A 22,526-nucleotide genomic window follows, 5' to 3' on the forward strand; every position below is an offset into this window, starting at 1 on the left:
GTTCATTGCATTAATTTTTTATATTTAGCTGCATCGAATACACACTGTTGCAATGAATTGCTATTTCAGGGTTAATTCTTCGTGTGCTTTGTTTTCTCTTGTTAAATAACTGTAGGTTGAAAATTGTGATTCATAATATTGTCTGTAATATGATGTTAAGTTGGTTAAAAAGTACAAAATGGCGCCCCAAATTGTAACACCACTTCTGATTGGACAATACAATAGACAGTGTAATACTTAAATATAGAATTTTGCTGAATTATTGTTTAACAGTTATCATATGTTAAGAAGATTTAATACAAAAATAGTGCTGTTATCATAAACTCTTCTGCGTTTTATGTAACATATTATTTTATAAGAGATTTTATTTAAGTGTATCCGTAAATAAGACAAAGAGTCAACACCAGTCCATGGAAGATTTTACTCTGTCGTTGTGTTTTCATGTACATATCAGAATCACACACACTTCAATGTATTAGGACATGTTTATACAAAATCCAATCCAATCACAATAAGAACATAAAATGCGAAACAGAAAGTTATGGATTATTGAAAATCTATTTGAAGAGCTAACCAAACAGGAAATTAATGTTCGTTTTATATCTCGTGACATTTGATAGAGATTAATAGAACACGACTTTACCACACATACGTCACGTGTAACTGGTATCCGGCGAATGTGACACATGAAACTTAGTGCACGCGTAAAGTGATCACATTGACACTTGGAGTCAAAGGGGACATAACTCACACAACTCCATCATACATAAAATGCCAGTAACATTAGGCCAATACGTATATTCATTATGTACTTGCAATATGGAATGTTTCTTAAATAGACAAATAAATTATGCTTATCTATATACAAATCTTTATGATAATATATCCAATAATAACTGATTTTCATTGTCATTTAAGCATTTGCTTACATTTCAACAATACACTTATTCTAAACATAATGTTACTACTACATCTGTACCAAGACTCCTTTCTACCAGTCCTTTACATATACGAGCACCGTCAGATAGATACTGCAGACGTTCAAAGTTTAGCGGTAATCTTATTTAGGCGTTTTTGGCGGTAGAAGCGCCCTTACATTCTTTTGCGCTAAAATATGTTTTCTGTACATCGTTATATATAGCAAGTATGCACGAATTTGTCATGGCGCTAACCTGTTACAAGCGCTTATGTGCTAAAATTTGATTGAGCCAAAATAAGTACGCTTACATGTATACAGTACATTCTCGTTTTATTTTAAATGGTTTGTAATACACGGACGACTAGAAAAGATGCATAACCTACATATCACACTTCTGAAGAATATTTTGGTTATCTATACATACTTACCTTGGTATTATGCTGTTATGACTGAATTTACTCATATGTAATACCATACGTAAAACAGAAGTCGTATTTTCTAAAGAACCGAGAGTTGTATTCACATTTAGAAAACACTCGGTCATTGCAGTTAATTTTAACTTTGAGTATCCTCTTTTTGAAAAGATGGTTATCGTTCTTAACGTTTTCATTGTCATTAACCTTATATTCAGTAACACTACAATTTCCATTATGAATCGCTTTGGTTTTTAGAAAAACCACATATTTTTACATATGATATTCACATATTACAACTTGTGCTTCAACAAGGAAGATGGGGGCTTACAACTTTAAAAAAAAACATTTGTAACGATACATTTACATAGTATCGAATAAACAACACTCACTGATTTGGATTCAGAGTATAGTTTCTTCAACTCTTTGATACATGTAGTTAACCGGTAAACCATTCACAAATCCATCCATCCAGGCATATATGACCTAACATACATACTGTATAAACCTTTTATCCTTCTACAGTATCCGTCCACCTGACACGCGCCTTACGATTTAGTGTAGCCTGGTATTCCCACCGCCTCACCACATTGCCCTCTAGCGGAGTGTCCACAGTTTTGTCACATGAAGGCAGATCCAGGTTGGACTTGAGCCCGTTACGTAAGGAAAGAGTTTCATACAAATGGTCGACGGGGGATTTGTCCTCGTCAATTGTCCGAGTGTATTCCTCCGTGGGAGTCTCTAGTTTCAAGCTATTCTCGTGGAACTTTTTATAGTCCTCACTGACGCTGGATTTTGTTGAAGCTTTCCTACCAAGAGTTTCATAAAAATGTTCAAAAGTATATCCTCTACCTTCACTTACAGTGTCAGTTTGAAATGTACTCATTGTCGGACACATTGGGGAATTTCCATTGCTGGAACCTTGACCTTTTATTGATAAATTCAAATTTGAATGACCTGCTACTGGAATGTCTGGTAAATTTCCATAAGAATTTAACTGACAATGGTGCATAAATCTAACATTTTCTCCGGTAGATGGCGACCCTCGTACGCCCTCTAGTGTCACATAGAGTTCTCGTCTGCAGATGTCATTCTTCACTTCCGTTTGTCCTCGGAATGACACATGGCTGCTGTCACCGTTTGTCTTCCTCTGCAATGTAGAAGATTGATTCATATTAGGTTTGTTGTAATTATCGAAAACAACAGAGAAACATACAATATAGTGTACCTGCGGGTCACGTAGTAAAATGTCCAATAACTTTTCTCAGATCTCGTGATTTGATCAATCACAGAAGGTTCTAACATTGACCACGGGCACTATCGATAGTCACGAGAAACATTATCAGCTTTGACCATTGGTCCTATCTCGTGCCACGGGGCCTCCGATCGGTCGTGCCGTGGAAATGGCGCTGTGCTTGAGTTAGCAACGCCGAGGTGGCTGTCAAACTGATATTAATAGGAGGTAATGGATAAGATATACTGGGCATTCGGACGATAAATTGTCTAACTAAACACCAATACAAGCACGGCTGTTGTTAATAACTCTATCTATATGATTAAAAGGCAGTAAACATAAACTTATAGGCTGTCTCATTGATTTTCGAATTATGCTGAATTATCGTGAATTATCGCGGACACTTTGGCTTTGTCCGCGTGGCATTGTCTCACTCATAAACAATTGATATAGAGCGTACTGTATCCGGTTTGCGATGGCACGATCTCTTTAATAAGATCTGACCACAACAACAGCTGACCACAATATGGCTGGAATCTTTGTCCTGTTCTATGCCATCGGAACCAAGTATAACACGGAGCTATTAAGATCACAGTCTGTTGGTACTTTTGTGGTGTTGTCGGCACCAAAATATTTGTAAAAACAAAACTACTGGGATTCATTCGTTCGTATCGACTTCACAGATGTCATATGTATTGATTGGCTTTTTATAGAAATTCTTTTTGAAGTTTACGTTGATGGAAAGAGCATATTGGGAAAGATTACAATGCACGAATAGTGCGAACAAAGCAGATAGATAAAGAACACCTCTCGATAAACTCGATAAACGCAAATGATGAATGTATTACTAGTTGTCAATAGTAGGGAGCCAAATAAAATGAAAAAAGAATTTCATTTAATTGTGATAAACCTTCTCAGACCAGACAAAGTAAGCATACAAAACACTATTTTAAACGAACAACATATGTTCCCCTTCTGTTGACCTGACTAGTCGCTAAACTAAAGTTGTCCAATGACTCTTTATAAGCATGTGCAGTTTTGCGAAAATCCATGGTTTGATTTAACCACTATATTGCTGATAATAGTATCCTAAAGCATTGTATACCTCAAAGGGGGGATTTTTTCGCATGAAACGATTCTATCGCGTTAACGTGAAACATCATGTTTTCAACTTTCAGGTACTAGTATTCATTCTAATCTCAGAGCTACACAACTTTCCTGACGCCCAAACGAATGGACATTCTTTAAAATGTAACAGCCAGATACACCATGTACATGTATTCTCGTAATGCATACCTTTTTGACATTAATCCTATCTTACGAATTAATTTTTCGAATCTGTTACATGTGGCAAGTTATTATTATACATAGAAATTCAAATTTCTGCCATATACTTGAATAACCTCAGAGATCAATAAACCGCTCTAAGACAACTGGAGTAGGGCGAGATACTGACAAAGGGATCCAATGTGGATTGTCTTTGTATCCTCTGATACGTATCCTGTCTCCCTAATCATATCTAACCTACCATTAGGATCTGTTTCCCTTCCGGCACTATATTCACACCACATCAGTGAAGCAATCCTAAATTGGGTTACGGGACGAGATGAGCCTGCTGGAAGTATGGCGGAGAGGGAACTTTCTTGGTTTGACGGACACGATCAGCTACTTAGGGAGAGGCCACTCAATCATCTCGACATGGCGTATTTTAGCAAATCAATTTTACAAAGGGTTTTAGATCGAGATCAGGAAATGAAATGTCAAATATGGAGTTTGTCGAGGGTTGTTTGTGTACGTAATGAGGTCAAGGTCATTCGCGATGAGGCCTGAGAACAATTACCTCCGGAGGCGCTGACTTCCAATTTCGTTTTTCTTTCTTACCAGCAATCGTCAACTTCCGGTGGCGCTCCGAACTGAAACAAAGACAACATTACAAATTAATGCCTCGAATCATAAATTGTATAATATTTAATCTCTTCTTTAGATAAGCTATAGAACATCAGCATTGTAAGGCGTTGGTTTTGAATACTAGTCCTTAAAATATTCATAACGGCACCAATAATGAGATATAAAAAAATATGATATAAAAAATATATTGATTCTGTCATACTGGGTAAGGGAACTTGTACACATACATGTATGTAATCTTAAAACTTCGAGTAGGATCATAATAACAGGATGGGACTTATTGTGTTAACGATTTCAAAGAGTCATTTGCTAAACAATACAATTAATTACAAGTACTAATGCAAAAAGCCCCCTCCTGCTTTGTCTGTCCTGCTTATCGCGTTAGCCGTATACAAGTACTCTTTCTAATTGCGATCGATTAAAAATATTCTATATCATATCCTTTCTATTTCTATAGCATTAATATCAGCGTTTTTCGACCATTGGAATGAAAAGGAAAGTTTCGCCCAGAATTCAAATTTTATTTTATCCCAATGACAATTTAACTTTGTCGGAATAAACCAAAAACATGAAGTTATCAACAAGTATATTGTATGATTCGATTGACCTACTTCCGAGATGAAATATTGTTTGATAGACAAAGACAAACATATTTGCAGTATTGTTGATATCATTAAACTTAATATGATTTATGCTCAAATGCACATCGCAAGACTGTGTCGGTGTCAAAAATATACCATAAGATGCATTTTTGCTTGGGACAGAAAGACAAAAAAACTCACATTCGTCAACAAGCAGTTTATGTTTTAAGATTCTGACCATGAATTCACTACATCATTTCTATATATGCTTCACGTGAGTTTAAATCCGTGTCAATTTCATAATGTTTAAATACGTCGCTTTGTTATCTATGAATCATCAGCTATTCGCTTTAGAGTTAATGTTGAAAACAAAAAAATCGATGACGTTAAAATCACGAAGGGATTTTTCAAATAGAAATAATTTGATAATTAGAATCTTTGTCGATTTGATCAATGAAATTGTAAGGGAAGAACAATAACATTCTCCTCCCATCCATGGTCCCTGGTTAATTACCTATATCAACACAGTCCGACTGAGGCCTAATCAGGACAAAATTACTATATTTTACTTTTTTCAAAGCGTGGATGAACACACTTTAACTGGCAAATTTCTATTCAAAAGTATAGGAAAGCGAGTTGTGCTCAATCTTGCTGCTTGGTTTATGATGATGTTTTGTAGTAAAACACTTGTTCTATAAGGAAGTAATGTTAATCCTCTGATTAATAACAGTGCAAAGAAAAAAAATTAAATCCGAGGGATTTGATTACATCCAACATGCGCTATGATACTCACATAGAAACATTTAAAAGGCCAAACGTTTTTGCTTTCATCAAATTGATAGATTGAGAAAACATAATTATTATCAATATCAGTATTAAATGGGTATAAATATGAATTGATATAAGACGTAGTTTGTTTGTTGTTGTTGTTGTTTTTAAAATTGATTTCCAAAAGTAGTTTTCGATACATATTTTCTGTTATCATGGAATCAATCATGATGAAATTTTGTCCTGGATTTGCCTATATTTTGGGTTATATATATATAATATGCATGGCTTCTGATGCCGTTCACATTTTAGAAAACTAATTACCTCTAGAAACTTAGTTTTTACCTTTGACAAAAGCTTCCACGCCCGGCATAGCATCCCTCATACATGTTGTTTGGGGTCATTTACAATTGTATATTACTTCCCACAAGTAACTGTAATTTGTTTTTATGTCTATTTTGTCGACAGATCCCGGCATACACCTTATTTACGAACCGGCAATTCGCCTAAAGGATCTCTTCCAACTGCTAGGTATTTTATTATTTTCTGGAATACAGTTATTTACGTACTAATTAGACTGTCTCAACCGATATCTCTTTCAGCAAATGCCTAAAGATGTACAAGACTCAAGGTTTTATTTGGACGCCGGAGACACAGTGTCTGTTCAAGTATGTGCGATAGTTTCAAGGTCTCAACCAGCAACTTTGTCATCAAACTCTATGTATATGTATACAAACTTTTTATTTATTTGAGTAAAAAATATCAATCGGTTGTAAACACGACTGTTTATATTGATTGATTGATAGATGGGACTTAACGCCTCTGTTCCGGTTTTTAGCGAGCCTAGGATATTCTTTATGGATTTTGACAACACTATATTCTGCTGTAAGAAGGGGAATAACTCGCACAGCGTTATACTCCGTTGCTTTAGATAGCGTTCCATTAAAATGGAAAATCATTACTAGAGTGAAAAATGATATCACCTTGGATTTTTTTCTATTTCATCATATCAAACCTGATATACACATACATAGTTTAGTATCCAATTGGATGTGCCGAAAATGGTTTAGTGAACACACATGTAATACCCAAGATAGTGTAAACGTGCCTATATCCCCTAGATATAACAAATTCAAGCACTAACATTAAGTACATGTTGAATCTGGTCGTGGTCTTAACAGGTTTTTTCATTTGGAACCCATTGTGAAAGATCGCTAGTAAAGTCCTTTTAAAAATCCCGTATTTCTTTTTAAACATCTACAGTAAAAAATGACCTTAACGCAATATTAGTTCTTATATATGCTCACTCTATGTACATTTTACTAATTAGACATTCATTTAATCTTACGTGGTTCAGCTATTTCAAGAACGATGCTTTGATAAAATTATTCAAGATATGTCAAAGACAATCTTAAGGTCATAAGACTTATAAAAAGAAAATGAAAACTACGTTGTTGAAGTCAGACAAATTGGTTCACACTCTCAGTTCAAAACATAACAAAATGGGTGGAAAATCTAAACCCTTATATTATCTAGAAAGTAATTTTCATGCTAGGTAAAACTGTATCCAGCTGCAATAGAGAGGGAGCGAGCGCTCAGATCCTCAAAAAAGTACCTTTTCAGCAGTAATCTGGGAATTGATTGGGTTAAAATGTTCCCCTTACATTACGTCAATAGGAAAATCAAATCGTGTTGATTTATCAATAGAGAATTTTTTAATTAATAGAGAGGTTAAGATTTCATACGTGTAAGTGTACGTGTACGTGTATAGGGAATTCCCCTACTTTTTACGTGAATTACGTCATCACTTCCTGCTGATTGCTACACGTACACGTAGCCATCAACTTGTACGGCTGGATCTACACTGATGCATATCACTATGTATAAAACAATAGAGAGGTTAAGATTTCATACGTGTAAGTGTACGTGTACGTGTATAGGGAATTCCCCTACTTTTTACGTGAATTACGTCATCACTTCCTGCTGATTGCTACACGTACACGTAGCCATCAACTTGTACGGCTGGATCTACACGTAAATACAAACTTGTAGCGTTTCTCGCAATATTAAAGATATTTTTCTATGAAATAAAGATTAAATATGATTTTTTAAATATTGCGGCTGATACATTTTAAGATAATTTTTGAGATTGACCGTTGTTTTAGTAGATTCGTAGGGGTTTAAAAGGTTATCCGCCCACAGTTACAATGTAACATACCGTAGACCTACTGTACAGTAACGAATACATAAATTGTACTACAGTTCTGTGTACTGTTTATATTCAGTATGTTTATTGTTCAGTGAAAACTTTTTTTAGAACCATGCTACTTTTCATACGTTAGATTTTTTTCTGTAATGGTGTTCATTGAATACTGTGATTCTTCACTGCAGTTCTTACTCAGAATGAACGACTGTCCCAGCTCAGGAATGTAAAGCCTAGGCCTACTCCGACGGCGTGATTTAGAAAATATAACAATAAACCAATATAATACCTGGGTATGGACAAAAAGTACATTTTGTATGTGTCTGTATCAATGTCAAACGATGAGTTTTGATTTTGATACAGTCAAAGCTGTCTTTAATCGGTTAAAGGGGCACAGCAACTTGTCCTTTATAGACTGATGCCCTTTCTACAGAGGCCAATTAAATAGCAATTTACACCAGTTTGGGTTTATGAGTCTGTCCTTTATAGACAAGGGATCTTGACATGGAGATTGTCTTTATAGCAAGTTTCAAGCAAAAGGTCTTAGCGTTTGAGGAAACCGGAGTATCCGGAGAAAACCCAGCTGATCGTGTACATAGGTAAGCTCTGACCTTTTCACGTCCGTGTCAGGGATCGAACCGCGGCCGACTAGGTGAAAGGCGAGTGGTTTTAACCACTTCACCTCAAGATCACCCATAAATAGATTATCATGCGTTCTATTAGACCCCAAAGACTATGAACTTCATCAAAAGAATGTTAGACTTTATAATGTAGGTGATCATTCAACTACCTCGTTAAAATTTGTCAGCGCACACTAGTTTATCTGATCAGAAGCATCATACTGATATGTATACTCTGACATACACATAGAAGATCGAAATTGAATGATCATGTTTTGGATGAAATGTACATGTACTTATTCTTTCAAATATGATACAAGAGATGTTGGGTTAAGTCCGAAGAAAGATCTAGTCTCGCTTCCATAGAGACAGACCTGTATGGCAATTTGTGAGCAGCGTGGCTACTTTTTAGTACTTTCCGACAGGCTGGAGATACAGTTTTTTTTTATTTCTCTTATAGTCAAGAATTGCAAACAACGAGAGTACTTTCCCGAAATTCCATTCCACACAGATCCGGACAGCAGACATTTTCTTGTTGAAAAGTATGGAAAGTCATAGCTGCCTAAAAATTGCCTGCCTTATATTATAAATGTCCATTATATGATACAAAATCTTCATTATATGATACGATATTGCCAATATATGATACGAATTCACCATTATATGATGTGATATCATCATTATATGATGCGAAATTAGCGTTATATGATACGATATCATCATTATATGACGGGATTTCGTCATTCTGATACACTGACATTATATGGCGGGATTTCATCATTATATGATACCATTTCACCATTATATGCTAGCAAATTATGCTAATGAGAAGCGTTATATAATGGTAATTCGTATCATGTAATGGTGAATTCGTATCATGTAATTACAACTCGTATCATATAATGATAAGCTATATAATATATTGACAATATCGTATCATATTATGATAAAGTCGTATCATATAATGATGATTTTGTATCATATAATGATGATTTTGTATCATATAATGATAAGTCATATCATATAATGACAATATCGTATCATATAATGATAAGTCATATCATATAATGACAATATCGTATCATATAACGATAAGTCATATCATACATGTATAATGACAATATCGTATCATATTATGATAAAGTCGTATCATATAATGATGATTTTGTATCATATAATTATGAAATCGTATCATATAATGGACATTTATAAAACAATCATATAATGATGATTTTGTATCATATAATGATGAAATCGTATCATACAATGATGAAATAGTATTATATAATGATAAGTCATATCATATAATGACAATATCGTATCATATAATGATAAGTCATATCATACATGTATAATGACAATATCGTATCATATAATGATAAGCTATATAATATATTGACAATATCGTATCATATTATGATAAAGTCGTATCATATAATGATGATTTTGTATCATATAATGATGATTTTGTATCATATAATGATAAGTCATATCATATAATGACAATATCGTATCATATAATGATAAGTCATATCATATAATGACAATATCGTATCATATAACGATAAGTCATATCATACATGTATAATGACAATATCGTATCATATTATGATAAAGTCGTATCATATAATGATGATTTTGTATCATATAATTATGAAATCGTATCATATAATGGACATTTATAAAACAAGGCAGCTATGGCTTTCTATAGAAAAGCATTTGGTTTGCTGACAAGACACCACTTCTATATGGCGTGATTATGTGTGGTATTAGAGGGTAAGCTGGGTCCCCATAAACCACAAAGGTGTTACCTTGACAGGTGGTCATGTGTCGACGCATTTGCATTTCCACGTTGCTTTCCCTAAATAACGCAGCATCGTGACCCCGCCCATTGGTCCAAACAAATAATATAAACTACCATACCGTTTGGGGTAACGATGCTTTTGAAATTTCAATGAGTGAACTCTCTTATGGCCATTGAAGACTAGCTTTTGTTACTTCTGTGGTCTACAAATTGGCCGTACCGTTCCGTCAATAAACCACCTACAGTTATGTAAAGGTGTATCCCGGCGCTGTATTGATGCTGCAAACTGTTCTTGATACTGAATGGATAGCCAAGGTCTGTTAAAATTTTCTAATAAATGTCCATGGACGTTATGAACATAGTCAAGAACCTCGTTAAATATGTAAGATAGTTCAGCAGCTGACTTTCCAAAAAGTGGCCGGCCGAAGATCTTCAAGACGACACGGATATGAAAGACGTCTTAGAAGGATGCAAAAGCCTTCAAGACCGGTACACACTGTACCATTACTGCATGTTATGATGTAAAGATCGTTCTTTGAAAATCTAAAAAAAATCAAACATTGCTCGTCTGTGAGGTCTTCGAGACTAAATTTCGGCATGCTCACATCTTCTGCTTTTCGAATCGTTGATAGAAGTAGTAGCTCGTCATCTTCAGTGATAGCAGCTAGAGAACAAATGTCCGCCATTTTCGATTTTCTTTACACGTACTCGTACACGTTGTTATATATTTAACGTCATTTTTCTTCGCTTAAATATACGTGTACGTGTACGTGTAGCTACACGTACACGTACAAGTACAAGTTTAGATTCTTAACCTCTCTATTATGTTCAAAATCACACTTTAACATGAGGATGATTTATAAATGATCCTTAAAACCAATAAATTATTAACATTATTATATTGAGAGATGGGAATGAAATAAAAACAATTTTCTTAAAAAACAAAATGCAGAAAATTTATGAAAATCATAATAATAAAATAAAGTGTAAAAAATATCAGATGATTATCTGTGACAAATAATAAATGAGTTATTCCTAGTTTGCCACAAACTCATGGTGTTTTGCAAAATATAGCCGACAATTAGAGTTGCGTCCCTTCTAACAGTATTGATATGATGTGCAGTTTGTGTAACACGCACATGTTAGGTGTAATACACATGAAAATGACGTGTAATTGAACACCTTTACATTGTATGCTTAATACATTGTACATGTATATTAAGTAATACACACGTGTATGGAAAAAATATGATACGCACCTTCATTCAAAGGGCGTATGGTACGCATAGGTATGTACTTTAGAACGAATATAAGTACCCGGCCTACTATACCTTTCGGCCGGGTACGAATTGTTCCCTATGTGTCGTAGTGGAGCACTGCCTCTGAAAATCACTCGGGCACAGTTTTCTATACTTTTTTGTAGATTTCCAATTATTTTATGCGTATACACGCATTTACATATTATTTTTGTCCAAAACAAACATAACTACATTGTACCTTTCTTAAAGTGAACAGTCGGGCAAGGATGGCTAAAGTCGGTAAAAATGGTGTGAATGTATCCAGTATAATTTCTTATGAAATGGAAAAATAAAATCTCTCGTCAAAATCTGTCTGCATACGAAGAAATTAATTTAAAGTATGGGAATTCTAAAACGTCCTCCCGGCTCACTATGTTCGTGGTTACATTTCCACGCAGCCTCGCTTTCAATGCTTTCAACTTTTCTTTACTTTAATGGTCAGAACTGGGAAACTAAGCAGAACTTGACCGTCGTATTAATATGTGAGAACTTTTGGAAGGCCAATGAACGCATTTAGACTGGTTTTCTTTGACCGCCTATTCACTTTAATATCTACCGTACCGCTCACACGACGTCATATTCAGAATTTCTGAACTTGCCGTAAAAACCCCCTTCAGAAAGACCTTCATATGTATTACGTAAAAAAAATAATGCCTCGGTGGGAATTGGATAATCTATGTTGTTCAGTTTTATTGCCTGGTAAGTAAGCGATACCGAACAAGTAAGATAAAATGCAAATAAACGTTTTATAATGGTTTGCATAACCATTACTTTACTCCATTAGCAGTAGTAGGCACCAATTGTAGCTCTAAAGACGACACCATTTTCTGTCTAAAAGTCTTTTGAGCTACAATATTGCAGCTAGTATGTATTACGTTCATGTTAATAAAATATAGATATAGATACCGACGTTTGCATTCGACACGTACATGCATAATATGCATTTTCATGTTATGTATTTATTTTCATATGTGTTGTAAAGTAGATATGATTTACGTGTAAGAAGATATATATGATACGCACGTGTATATCAGGTAGGCCACTATGAAGACCCCTGCGATGAGGAGAATGAGACAGGTGAGTACCACGACACTTCGACACCCCGCTTCACATGACGTCAGAATCATGGACGCCGCCACCCGACCCGGAAGTTGATGTGTGTCCGGTGTGGTGATGTTACATCGTCTGGCAATCCGGAAAATAATCCGCAATCCTTCCTCCAGTCCGAGCCTTCTGTTCCACTCCGTGGAGAAGATGATTTCCTTGTTCCAGGGAGGAGGGCAGGGCAGGGAGTCCCACAATCTGTACGGGTCCTGTAAGGCCTCCGGCAGTCCGCACCTCCTACATAATCCTCGCCGGTCCATCAGGCGTCGCCAATGGGACATCTACAACATGGTGGGTATACTAATGAGTTAATATAGAATAAATATATTTATCTTACAAGTGCAATCAACATCTATTTGCATTGTATAATTGAACGATCGTTGGCCTTTTCGAGATCGAAAAAATGTCCATACAAATATCAAACGTTGCATTGATATGGAATCATACAAGCTGACGAGTATACGACTGAATTTTACTTTCATGTTGAAAAGATTCTCATACTTTGGTGTAGAAGTGACGTGTTTTGTGAAATAATAAACTGAATCTGCTAATGGGTTGATTTTATCATACATGAATTAAAGCGTCTTAAGGACGTACTTGATAAAAGTGATAATAAAAACGGGCCCATTTCCGTTACCAATTTCTGTTAAGAATGCCATTTCCGTCGGTGTTATAGAACCTCACTGGGGTGATAAACATGGAGAAAATCAGTTATAAATAAATCTCTTCATGGACAAGAGAATACCATCTTAAGTGTTAAAAGTGGCAAGTCTGTGTTGACAGTCCTTACTGTACCAGGCGATTTGTACTCGACCAGCCCTTTAGCAACAAAAACGTATACCATAATAAACGAAAACGTATGCTCTTGATGTATATCCTATGATGTTTTATAGTGGGGCAGTTGTCGTCGAGTATAGGAATGTTTGAAAAAGAAATTCACTTATCTTTGTGTTAAGACCAAGGCCCACTTTAACGAAAAGTTCCTGAACTAAAGGAATTCCATAACTTAAACATTTTGCATAGGAAAGCATTATAGAATTATTCTTTAACTTTTTTTTAACAATTTCCCATGGATAATTTAGTTAAGGAATGTTAATCTTTACCATGACCTTATAGTTTGTAATGCAAGTTCCATTAGGTATGTCATATTCAACGGTTTGGAAGTTGTAACGACAATGACTAAAACCAAAGGATTCATACATATGTATTAACTAAAAACTAAAACAACATACACGTAAACTACATTGCTATTTTCATATTCCTACCTAAGATAAAATCATCGTTGTGTATGTTTGTATTGTGTTATATAAAATTTTTGGAAATATTAAATATCAATATCGTAGACAGTGAATATGGCCAAGAGACATATATGAGCATGCTTATATTTCTTATTGAATAATATAACCATTTCAAATTGACATGCAATACGTGTGTTGTAACCAGTGCATCATAGCTGTGTGGATGGTACCGTGTTAAAGCTGTGTGAATGGTACCGTGTTAAAGCTGTGTGAATGGTACCGTGTTAAAGCTGTGTGAATGGTACGGTGTTAAAGCTGTGTGAATGGTACAGTGTTAAAGTTGTGTGAATGGTACCGTGTTAAAGCTGTGTGAATGGTACGGTGTTAAAGCTCTGTGAATGGTACCGTGTTAAAGCTGTGTGAATGGTACGGTGTTAAAGCTGTGTGAATGGTACCGTGTTAAAGCTGTGTGAATGATACGGTGTTAAAGCTGTGTGAATTGTACCGTGTTAAGCTGTGTGAATAGTACCGTGTTAAAGCTGTGTGAATGGTGCCGTGTTAAAGCTGTGTGAATGGTACCGTGTTAAAATTGTGTGAATGGTACCGTGTTAAAGCTGTGTGAATGGTACGGTGTTAAAGCTGTGTGAATGGTACAGTGTTAAAGTTGTGTGAATGGTACGGTGATAAAGCTCTGTGAATGGTGCCGTGTTAAAGCTGTGTGAATGGAACGGTGTTAAAGCTGTGTGAATTGTACGGTGTTACAGCTGTGTGAATTGTACCGTGTTAAAGCTGTGTGAATGGCACAGTATTAAAACTGTGAATGGTACCGTGTTAAAGCTGTGTGAATGGCACCGTGTTAAAGCTGTGTGAATTGTACCGTGTTAAAGCTGTGTGAATGGCACCATGTTAAAGCTGTGTGAATTGTACCGTGTTAAAGCTGTGTGAATTGTACGGTGTTACAGCTGTGTAAATTGTACCGTGTTAAAGCTGTGTGAATGGCACCGTATTAAAACTGTGAATGGTACCGTGTTAAAGCTGTGTGAATGACACCGTGTTAAAGCTGTGTGAATTGTACCGTGTTAAAGCTGTGTGAATGGCACCATGTTAAAGCTGTGTGAATTGTACCGTGTTAAAGCTGTGTGAATTGTACGGTGTTACAGCTGTGTAAATTGTACCGTGTTAAAGCTGTGTGAATGGCACCGTATTAAAACTGTGAATGGTACCGTGTTAAACCTGTGTGAATGACACCGTGTTAAAGCTGTGTAAATTGTACCGTGTTAAAGCTGTGTGAATGGCACCGTATTAAAAGTGTGTGAATGACACCGTGTTAAAGTTGTGTGAATTGCACCGTGTTAAAGCTGTGTGTATGGCACCGTATTAAAGCTGTGTGAATGGCACCGTATTAAAAATGTGTGAATGACACCGTGTTAAAGCTGTGTGAATTGCACCGTGTTAAAGCTGTGTGTATGGCACCGTGTTAAAGCTGTGTGAATGGCACCGTATTAAAACTGTTTGAATGGTACCGTGTTAAAGCTGTGTGAATGGTACTGTGTGAACTGATACACTTATGTGCCATTATGAATTCTTATAGCAAACCAAAAGTTTGCCAGTCGACCACTAGTTCAGTGTGCTTATAGTTTTAAAGTAAAATGTGAAGATTCGGAAAGTTAAACAGATTCATTACAGCCTAACCCGCACACATAACTCTGCGGCAGGCGTTTGTTTGAATAGCTTTGGAAATAAAAAGGCGACAGAGTTTCCGGGGAAAACACACAGCTGGATATTAGACCAGTGCCTGACAGTCCATTATATTACACTAAACCGAGTGATTAAATCCATTCACTACTATCAATCTAGTTGGATATCATAATGTACAGTAATCGAATGAGAAAACCATCTATGAGATTGTATGAAATCTTGTGTTGGCTAGTCTAGAACATCAGAATTAATAAAACTTGACTTCTCGTACACCTCTGTAGTACATCTGTACCTGTATAAATATCGTCGATAAGGTATACATTTTAGATGATGTTACGGTTCGAGAATTTCGTAAGTTTCCTTAGACAAAATAAAAGTCATTTAGTTGACGTGTCAACTTATGTGATGCGCTTACGTATGGATAGTTAGAAAGTTTCATTAAAAGAGTTCCTGTGCATTTGATGATCATTCTAGATCACTTATCACAATAACTTGACAATAAATATTGTTTAGTCGACTATTTTCGCGATCTGGACTTGAAACTCAAAACCTTAATTTAGCGAAACAAAATGTTCCCGGTTTGGCTTCAATGGTATATAATGTATAATTTAACCACATTCTCATTATTTCTTGGATTTCGCGACGGTAGCGATAACACACGAATTCCCAATGGTCACGAAACTTTAATGTCATCATGGTTGACATCGTTCATTCTCTTTCCTTTGAATAGTAATACCAATTGGGTGGGTGTCCTACTTTTAATGCACTTACCACTTCTAATTTGAGTAACACCGGATTTGACAAAGTTAACCGAGCCCATAACGCTTACTCTTTCGTACATATGGCTCTAATATACATTTTTTCCACAGTATAGTCATAATCACTGTGAGTTGTGGTAAAGGGTTTGTCATATATCCGTATATTCGTTTTATCTCTACATGCTTGGTTAGTTGGTTGGTTTATTTACGTGCTATGAAGGGATAATTTTGCAAGGTCATTTAAAGACGATTCCCCTTTATGCAATGTGTTTGTGTGAATGCATATTTTGGGAGGCTGTGGTATGTTTTCCTTATGTCCCTTTGCAATATTGAAAACTCTTGCCTATTTTATAGTGCTATTTAACTGTAGCATACCGCCAGCACTACCCATCCGGTCACATTAAACTGACAACGGGCAAACCAGTCGTCCCACTCCCTTTATGCGGAATGCTAGAAACTACCACTTTTATGCAGATAGGGCGTTGGATTTTACCTATTTCATGATCGTTAAAGGTGACTAAATTTAGAACCTTATATTTCTTTCTTCCTTTACACCGCCTCACTTTTGGCCGTCCTTCTACATGGGCGGAAGGCTCTTGGCTCTGTCCCCTGGCCGAGACAAACCATAGTCTATCCCTAAATGGATAAATGGTAGCCGAATCAAACTTGATCGTATGTTTTACGACAGTTTTTACCCTAAAATCTATATAAGGAATCATTAATTACCTTAAAATCTATATAAGGAATCATTAATTATATAAAAGTGTATAGAATGTAGGCGTTGGTAATTGCAGACGACTGGCTATGTTTTCTCTCCTGTTGGCACGGCGACGTCAGGTCGTTTTATAGCTGAAGGAGAAACAACGCCACTTACTATAGGATAACAGTTATATTGACTTCATTAGGAAGGTAACCTTTGTACCTACGGACGTTAGGGAACAAATTACCAGTGACATGATATCCCCAGCCACAATACACAGACCAGCTAACGAGGTATGGATCTAGTTGACGAAAAATATTATATATTGGAACAAGACTAAGCCCTGTTATCGACCATGGACACTTTGGTAGTCCTTGAGCTCCGTATAGTCCTTCTAAACCAACACACTTACACTCAAAGGTCTCCAATTATCGGTCCGAGCTATTGACCGTATAAAGTCTCCAACATTCATGTAAACATTTACATGAGTTCCTGGAGGTGTATGGCTCACAGTGATATAAGAGTGTGTTTATATTCAAACCCTAGGAATGTGTGTCTAGACAAACTGCAAACGGAATCGAGCGACAATTTCACGTCAAAATGAGCAAAAACATCTGAATTAGCATAGGAAACAGTGCTGTCTATATTGTCCCCAAATGCAATATGTAAGATTTCAGAAATAGGGTTCACACTTCAAAATTATCTGAACGATTCTTGTCGTCCATATAAATGAAGAACAACTTACATGTACACTGCGACGAAATGAAAAGTAATTTCACATGTTGCTCTGCGCTGTGCTTGGAAAATAGGTTTTTTTTATCCATTTGTTGAAACTGCTTCAAGTATGATAGACAATGTAATAATAACTCTTAATGTAATATTCACACCGTTCGAATTCTAACTTATTGAGAAGATAATTGAATTCAAGCCTATTGTTATGCATCAACAGCTTATCATGTATGAAATAATCGTTATCGCGTATTATGAATACGTTGTGCATATTACAGGTAATTGTCATGTAAAACTTCTCATAGAAAATATTATAAACGGATTGCTGAATCTAAGACTAACGTCATGGATATTACATATTGATATATAAACAAATGATGTACAAAATAGAACTTGTAAGATATGTAATACGGACACTTATTGATAAGAATACTTACATCAGCAGTTTTTTTCCGGTCCTATCATCAACTTAGCATCATTCACAGTTTTACATAAGTAAAGAACATGATCCGATTTCAACAACTTATCTTCTAGGCTGAACACAATCTTTTAATCTGACTGCATCGGGCTATGATAAGACTCCTGACTTATTATCACTAGTGCACTGTGCATCACGAACAGATACGAAACTACGGCCATTAACTGTGATCCTTGCTGTGTCAGTAACAAGCATCATTTAAAATCTCTGTCGACAACGCCACGGCTACTTGAAAAGTCGTTTATCCTAAGAGTAAGATGTTTGAAATCATTTTCTAAGTATGTTGTCCCATTTTGTAAATACTTCTCATAAGAGTTTTTGTCGTTCAGGATTCGTTACGCCTACTAAATATTTTGGTACCAGTTAAACCTATCTAAAATACAAATGTACAATGTAGATACAAATGATAAGAGCGATAAGATTTAAACATTGATGAAAATATGTTTGGTGAAATATTAGACAGAATATATCTTCCATCTGGTAAAGGGAATCCTGAATAATCATTTAAGCATCTACACCAAGTTGTTCCGGCATATAAATATGTAATGCGTTCATTAATTTAAGTGTCGTGGGGTTAAGGGGTCAGACACTATCCCGGACTCGTAACGCGGATATTTCAGCTCGAGTGTGCTGCCTTCTATCGGTATGTTGCTGAGGCGACCCAGGGGAGAAGTAATTGAAGTAACTATATAGTTGAGGACGATATTGCCTAATTAATCTAGAGAGTTACGAAGTACATTGTCATGCAACAGTATGATTAATTAGCCCTCCCTCGTGGTCTGACGTCACGTCGTTGTCAATGCGGTTATTCAGAGAAGGCGCATAATCCTAGGCCTCAGATTATACGCTGGAACAGATATTCATAGATTTGTCGATATTGAGAATATGATATCTTCGCCTCTCAATATCCAGGAAATTGCATGAATAAATTCCATTGGCATTACTTTCTTTTAGTGTTCTTGCAAGACCTAATAAAGATTGTCCCCAGCATGTCAATTTCGCCAGCTCGGATTTCTGTACACTTGTGGCATGATGCGATTTAGCCACGAAGTTATTAATATTGTAAGGTGGGGTCAAAACATGGTGAAAACCCCCACTTAATACTGCATAGTCGGTCATTTTCGTGGCGATGGTATTTTCGCGATTTCACCCGTCATTGCTATGGTCGAGAAATTTCGATCCGTGAAATAATAAGATTTAGTTTAATATTATATATATAACCCTGAAGCCAAATCGTGAACTTTTGATTCGCTGAAATTTAATACCATGTTTTATTGTTCTGATTGACGGGCAAGGTTTAGTCTCATTTATTTGATTGAAATAATCCATAGTATCTGCCCCCACCTTCAGGAGCAACATGAACAAAAAAAGCAAATGTTACAGATCCGAGCTGCAAGGCTACTTCGTGAACTGCAAATTGTGCAGGCACAGTAAGGATAGTGTAACGATCTCGTATAAACTTGTATTAATCGCTGTTGGTGGACCGTCTGGCCACTCTGGGGGTCTGGATGGCACAAGGCAAGGATACCCGATATGGTCAGACGAATGACCTTATCGCTATTCATCTTCAGATGGAGGGGTTGATTTGTAGAATACTCTCACAATGGGTCAAACTTCCACCCTATACAGCTCAAAATAACATACAGTTCCAATGCTATTACTATCGGACACACGAAAATACTGCTCGCATAAAAATTAGCAATAAAAGATTGCGGTGCCATTATTTTTACACACTTTCAAGTAATACTATGCGCGCAATCACAGCACTGCATTAAAATCCGCCACTTTGTCAGACATTTAAAAAAAATCCTCACCATTTCCTGAAATCAATGGCCTATGATCCATCGTTACTGTCAAGTCACGGCATGAGCGAGGGCGAAGCGACCACACTCAATAGCTCTGTAACGAACACTCCACTTTTATATAGTAACCGTGGAATTAGCATGAGAATGAAATAGATATCTCGCCGACTAGACTACAGTACTTAACTGCTATCTCCGAACATATGATAGCAATCACAAGATGTTATGAAATATTAAAGCTTGTACGATTTGATATGCCGTATGTATTCTGATATAAATACTTCATTCCAGAGACAGACTAGGAATTGTATTAGTCCTGTTGATTATGCTTTTATATTGGTTAGCTTAGACCTCATAAAACATCTTTTTTTTCCACGATTCCGACGGAAGTGGTAAAAAGGCCAAAGCCGCCCCATTATATTTGCCATACAATTTTTTGTAACTAATGCCTATTTATTTAGAAATATAACTTATCAATTCCGTAAAAACAACCTCCTGATAGAGTAATAAGTTGATACTTGAACCTTATTTATGCTACAGGACCTGGGGATTGCAACGTGCACCGATGGCAGATAAATTTATGTCTCTCTCTATAAATTTGGCACTAATTATAATGTCTCATTCTATAAAAGAAAACCTAGACGAAATTTTTACCACCTCACCTGTTCACCATCAGGTTCTGAATTTAATTATTATTTAACATTTAATGTCCCTGAAATTCCTACATTTGACAGAAGCCCATTTATTCATCAATGCTTCTTTACCCGGTTTCTCGCAATAAAAACTAAACACCGCTCTAAAATGCACACGAGGCCACCTGACTGATCACATGCCATTCTAAGCGAGGTCAGATTGGTAGTAATGGCAATGTTTACCTTAATGTAAAAATACATATGTCGACATTTTACAAAAAATATGCAGAATCAGCTGAACAGAGATTTGTTTAAATCTTGACAGTCAATACGCGTTTTGTTAATCTCCAGGTTTGCAATATGGTGACAAGAATCTTTTCAATTATTGATGATTTCTGGGCGATCACGTGACAACAAGACGTTCTAAAATGCGACGTTTTTGTAAATCAGATTCTGTTTTTCACTGAAAGTAAACTTATCTCGATATACCATAGATTCATTAATTACAGAAAATAGACAGCAATTACGTTCACACGTGGATTGTACAAATATTAATTACATATGAATCAATAAAATATCAACAGTTTAGACGCGCGGCTACTTCCGGTAAGTTGAACTCGTACTTCCGGTTGGTTATTGTACCGTTGCCAGAACATGGGCATTAGTCCAAACGACACCTTATAACCTATGCAGTTCTCGCTTAATCTCGCTGTAAAGTATAGGCGACGTTATTTCCGATACAACAGTTAATCATTCCCGTCTCTTTCTCATGTGTGCAGACTAAGTGGCACAGCCATTTAAACTTATTCCCCTCTGCTCTCCGTGATTTTGATATTAGTAAGTTTACGAGTCGTATCCTTTAAGCAGTTGCCCTGACTCATTGTCTCGTTCTTTGCATGAGGTACTGCTTACAGCAACCATAAAACACGCCAAGGTTTATGATCAATGAAATGAGTGGTTATGATTGCGATTGCTTTGCATAAAGAGACACGAGAATTGTATTTGGGAACATTGCTCAGCATGAATCACTGTCCCTAAAAGCAATTGTTTCATAGTTGAATATTTCCCCCTTTTAGTTAGATAAATTTGTATTATAATTTAGCCGCTACCTTTGCTGACACACCTGGTACACATGACTTAGCACTTTTTCAGCACTTTACGCTTACCAAATGGCATAAATTGTTGTCATTTTCTTGCATTTCAACGTCTCTGAATTACATAAATGTAGATTAGATTAGCTATAATGTCGATATTCATTTCATACTGTTCAATTGCCATTTTCTGCGATTTCCTATTTTTTCCCTTAATTGCATTTCACATAGGAAATGAACTTTGGTAAGTTCAAAATATTTCATAGTGTTTAAGGGAATAATGTCGACAGTTAGACTCATTTTATGGGTTCAACAGTCGTAAAACAGTACATAAGTATTGTAATGGTCGATATAATTGACAATTATTAGGCCACATACCAGCGTAGCTTCAAATGTGACAGACTTTTTAATAAATAACTCGGACGGAAATATTTACGCGACTGTTCACAAAACACCGTGACTGATAACAATCGTCCAATATCAATGCGCCTGTGTATCGGTATACCGCTGCCCCCATGCAGTATCACGTGTCAGGGTTGGGTAAAGAG

At 36.1% G+C, this 22,526-nt stretch overlaps 1 protein-coding gene and 1 pseudogene across 4 annotated transcripts in view; both read right to left on the reverse strand.

Moving 5' to 3' along the window:
• Positions 1–402: 402 nt before the first annotated feature.
• LOC138318325 (uncharacterized) overlaps positions 403–22,526 on the reverse strand; it is a 41,510-nt gene continuing 19,386 nt past the window's right edge. For 3 of the 4 annotated variants that reach the window (XM_069260598.1, XM_069260597.1, XM_069260595.1), the window contains 3 exons: positions 12,772–13,133; positions 4,407–4,479; positions 403–2,482 (listed from right to left, as the gene is read on the reverse strand). In XM_069260598.1, coding sequence (XP_069116699.1) covers positions 1,844–2,482; positions 4,407–4,479; positions 12,772–13,133 — 1,074 coding nt within the window. In that variant the 3' untranslated portion in view covers positions 403–1,843. Of the gene's footprint in view, positions 2,483–4,406; positions 4,480–12,771; positions 13,134–18,412; positions 18,675–22,526 lie in introns of those variants that run through there. The other variant, XM_069260596.1, reaches the window with a different exon arrangement.
• LOC138320020 (uncharacterized) lies at positions 10,290–11,137 on the reverse strand (annotated as a pseudogene).

The sequence above is a fragment of the Argopecten irradians genome, chromosome 3, assembly GCF_041381155.1.
Source record: "Argopecten irradians isolate NY chromosome 3, Ai_NY, whole genome shotgun sequence".
Taxonomy (NCBI): Eukaryota; Metazoa; Mollusca; class Bivalvia; order Pectinida; family Pectinidae; genus Argopecten; species Argopecten irradians.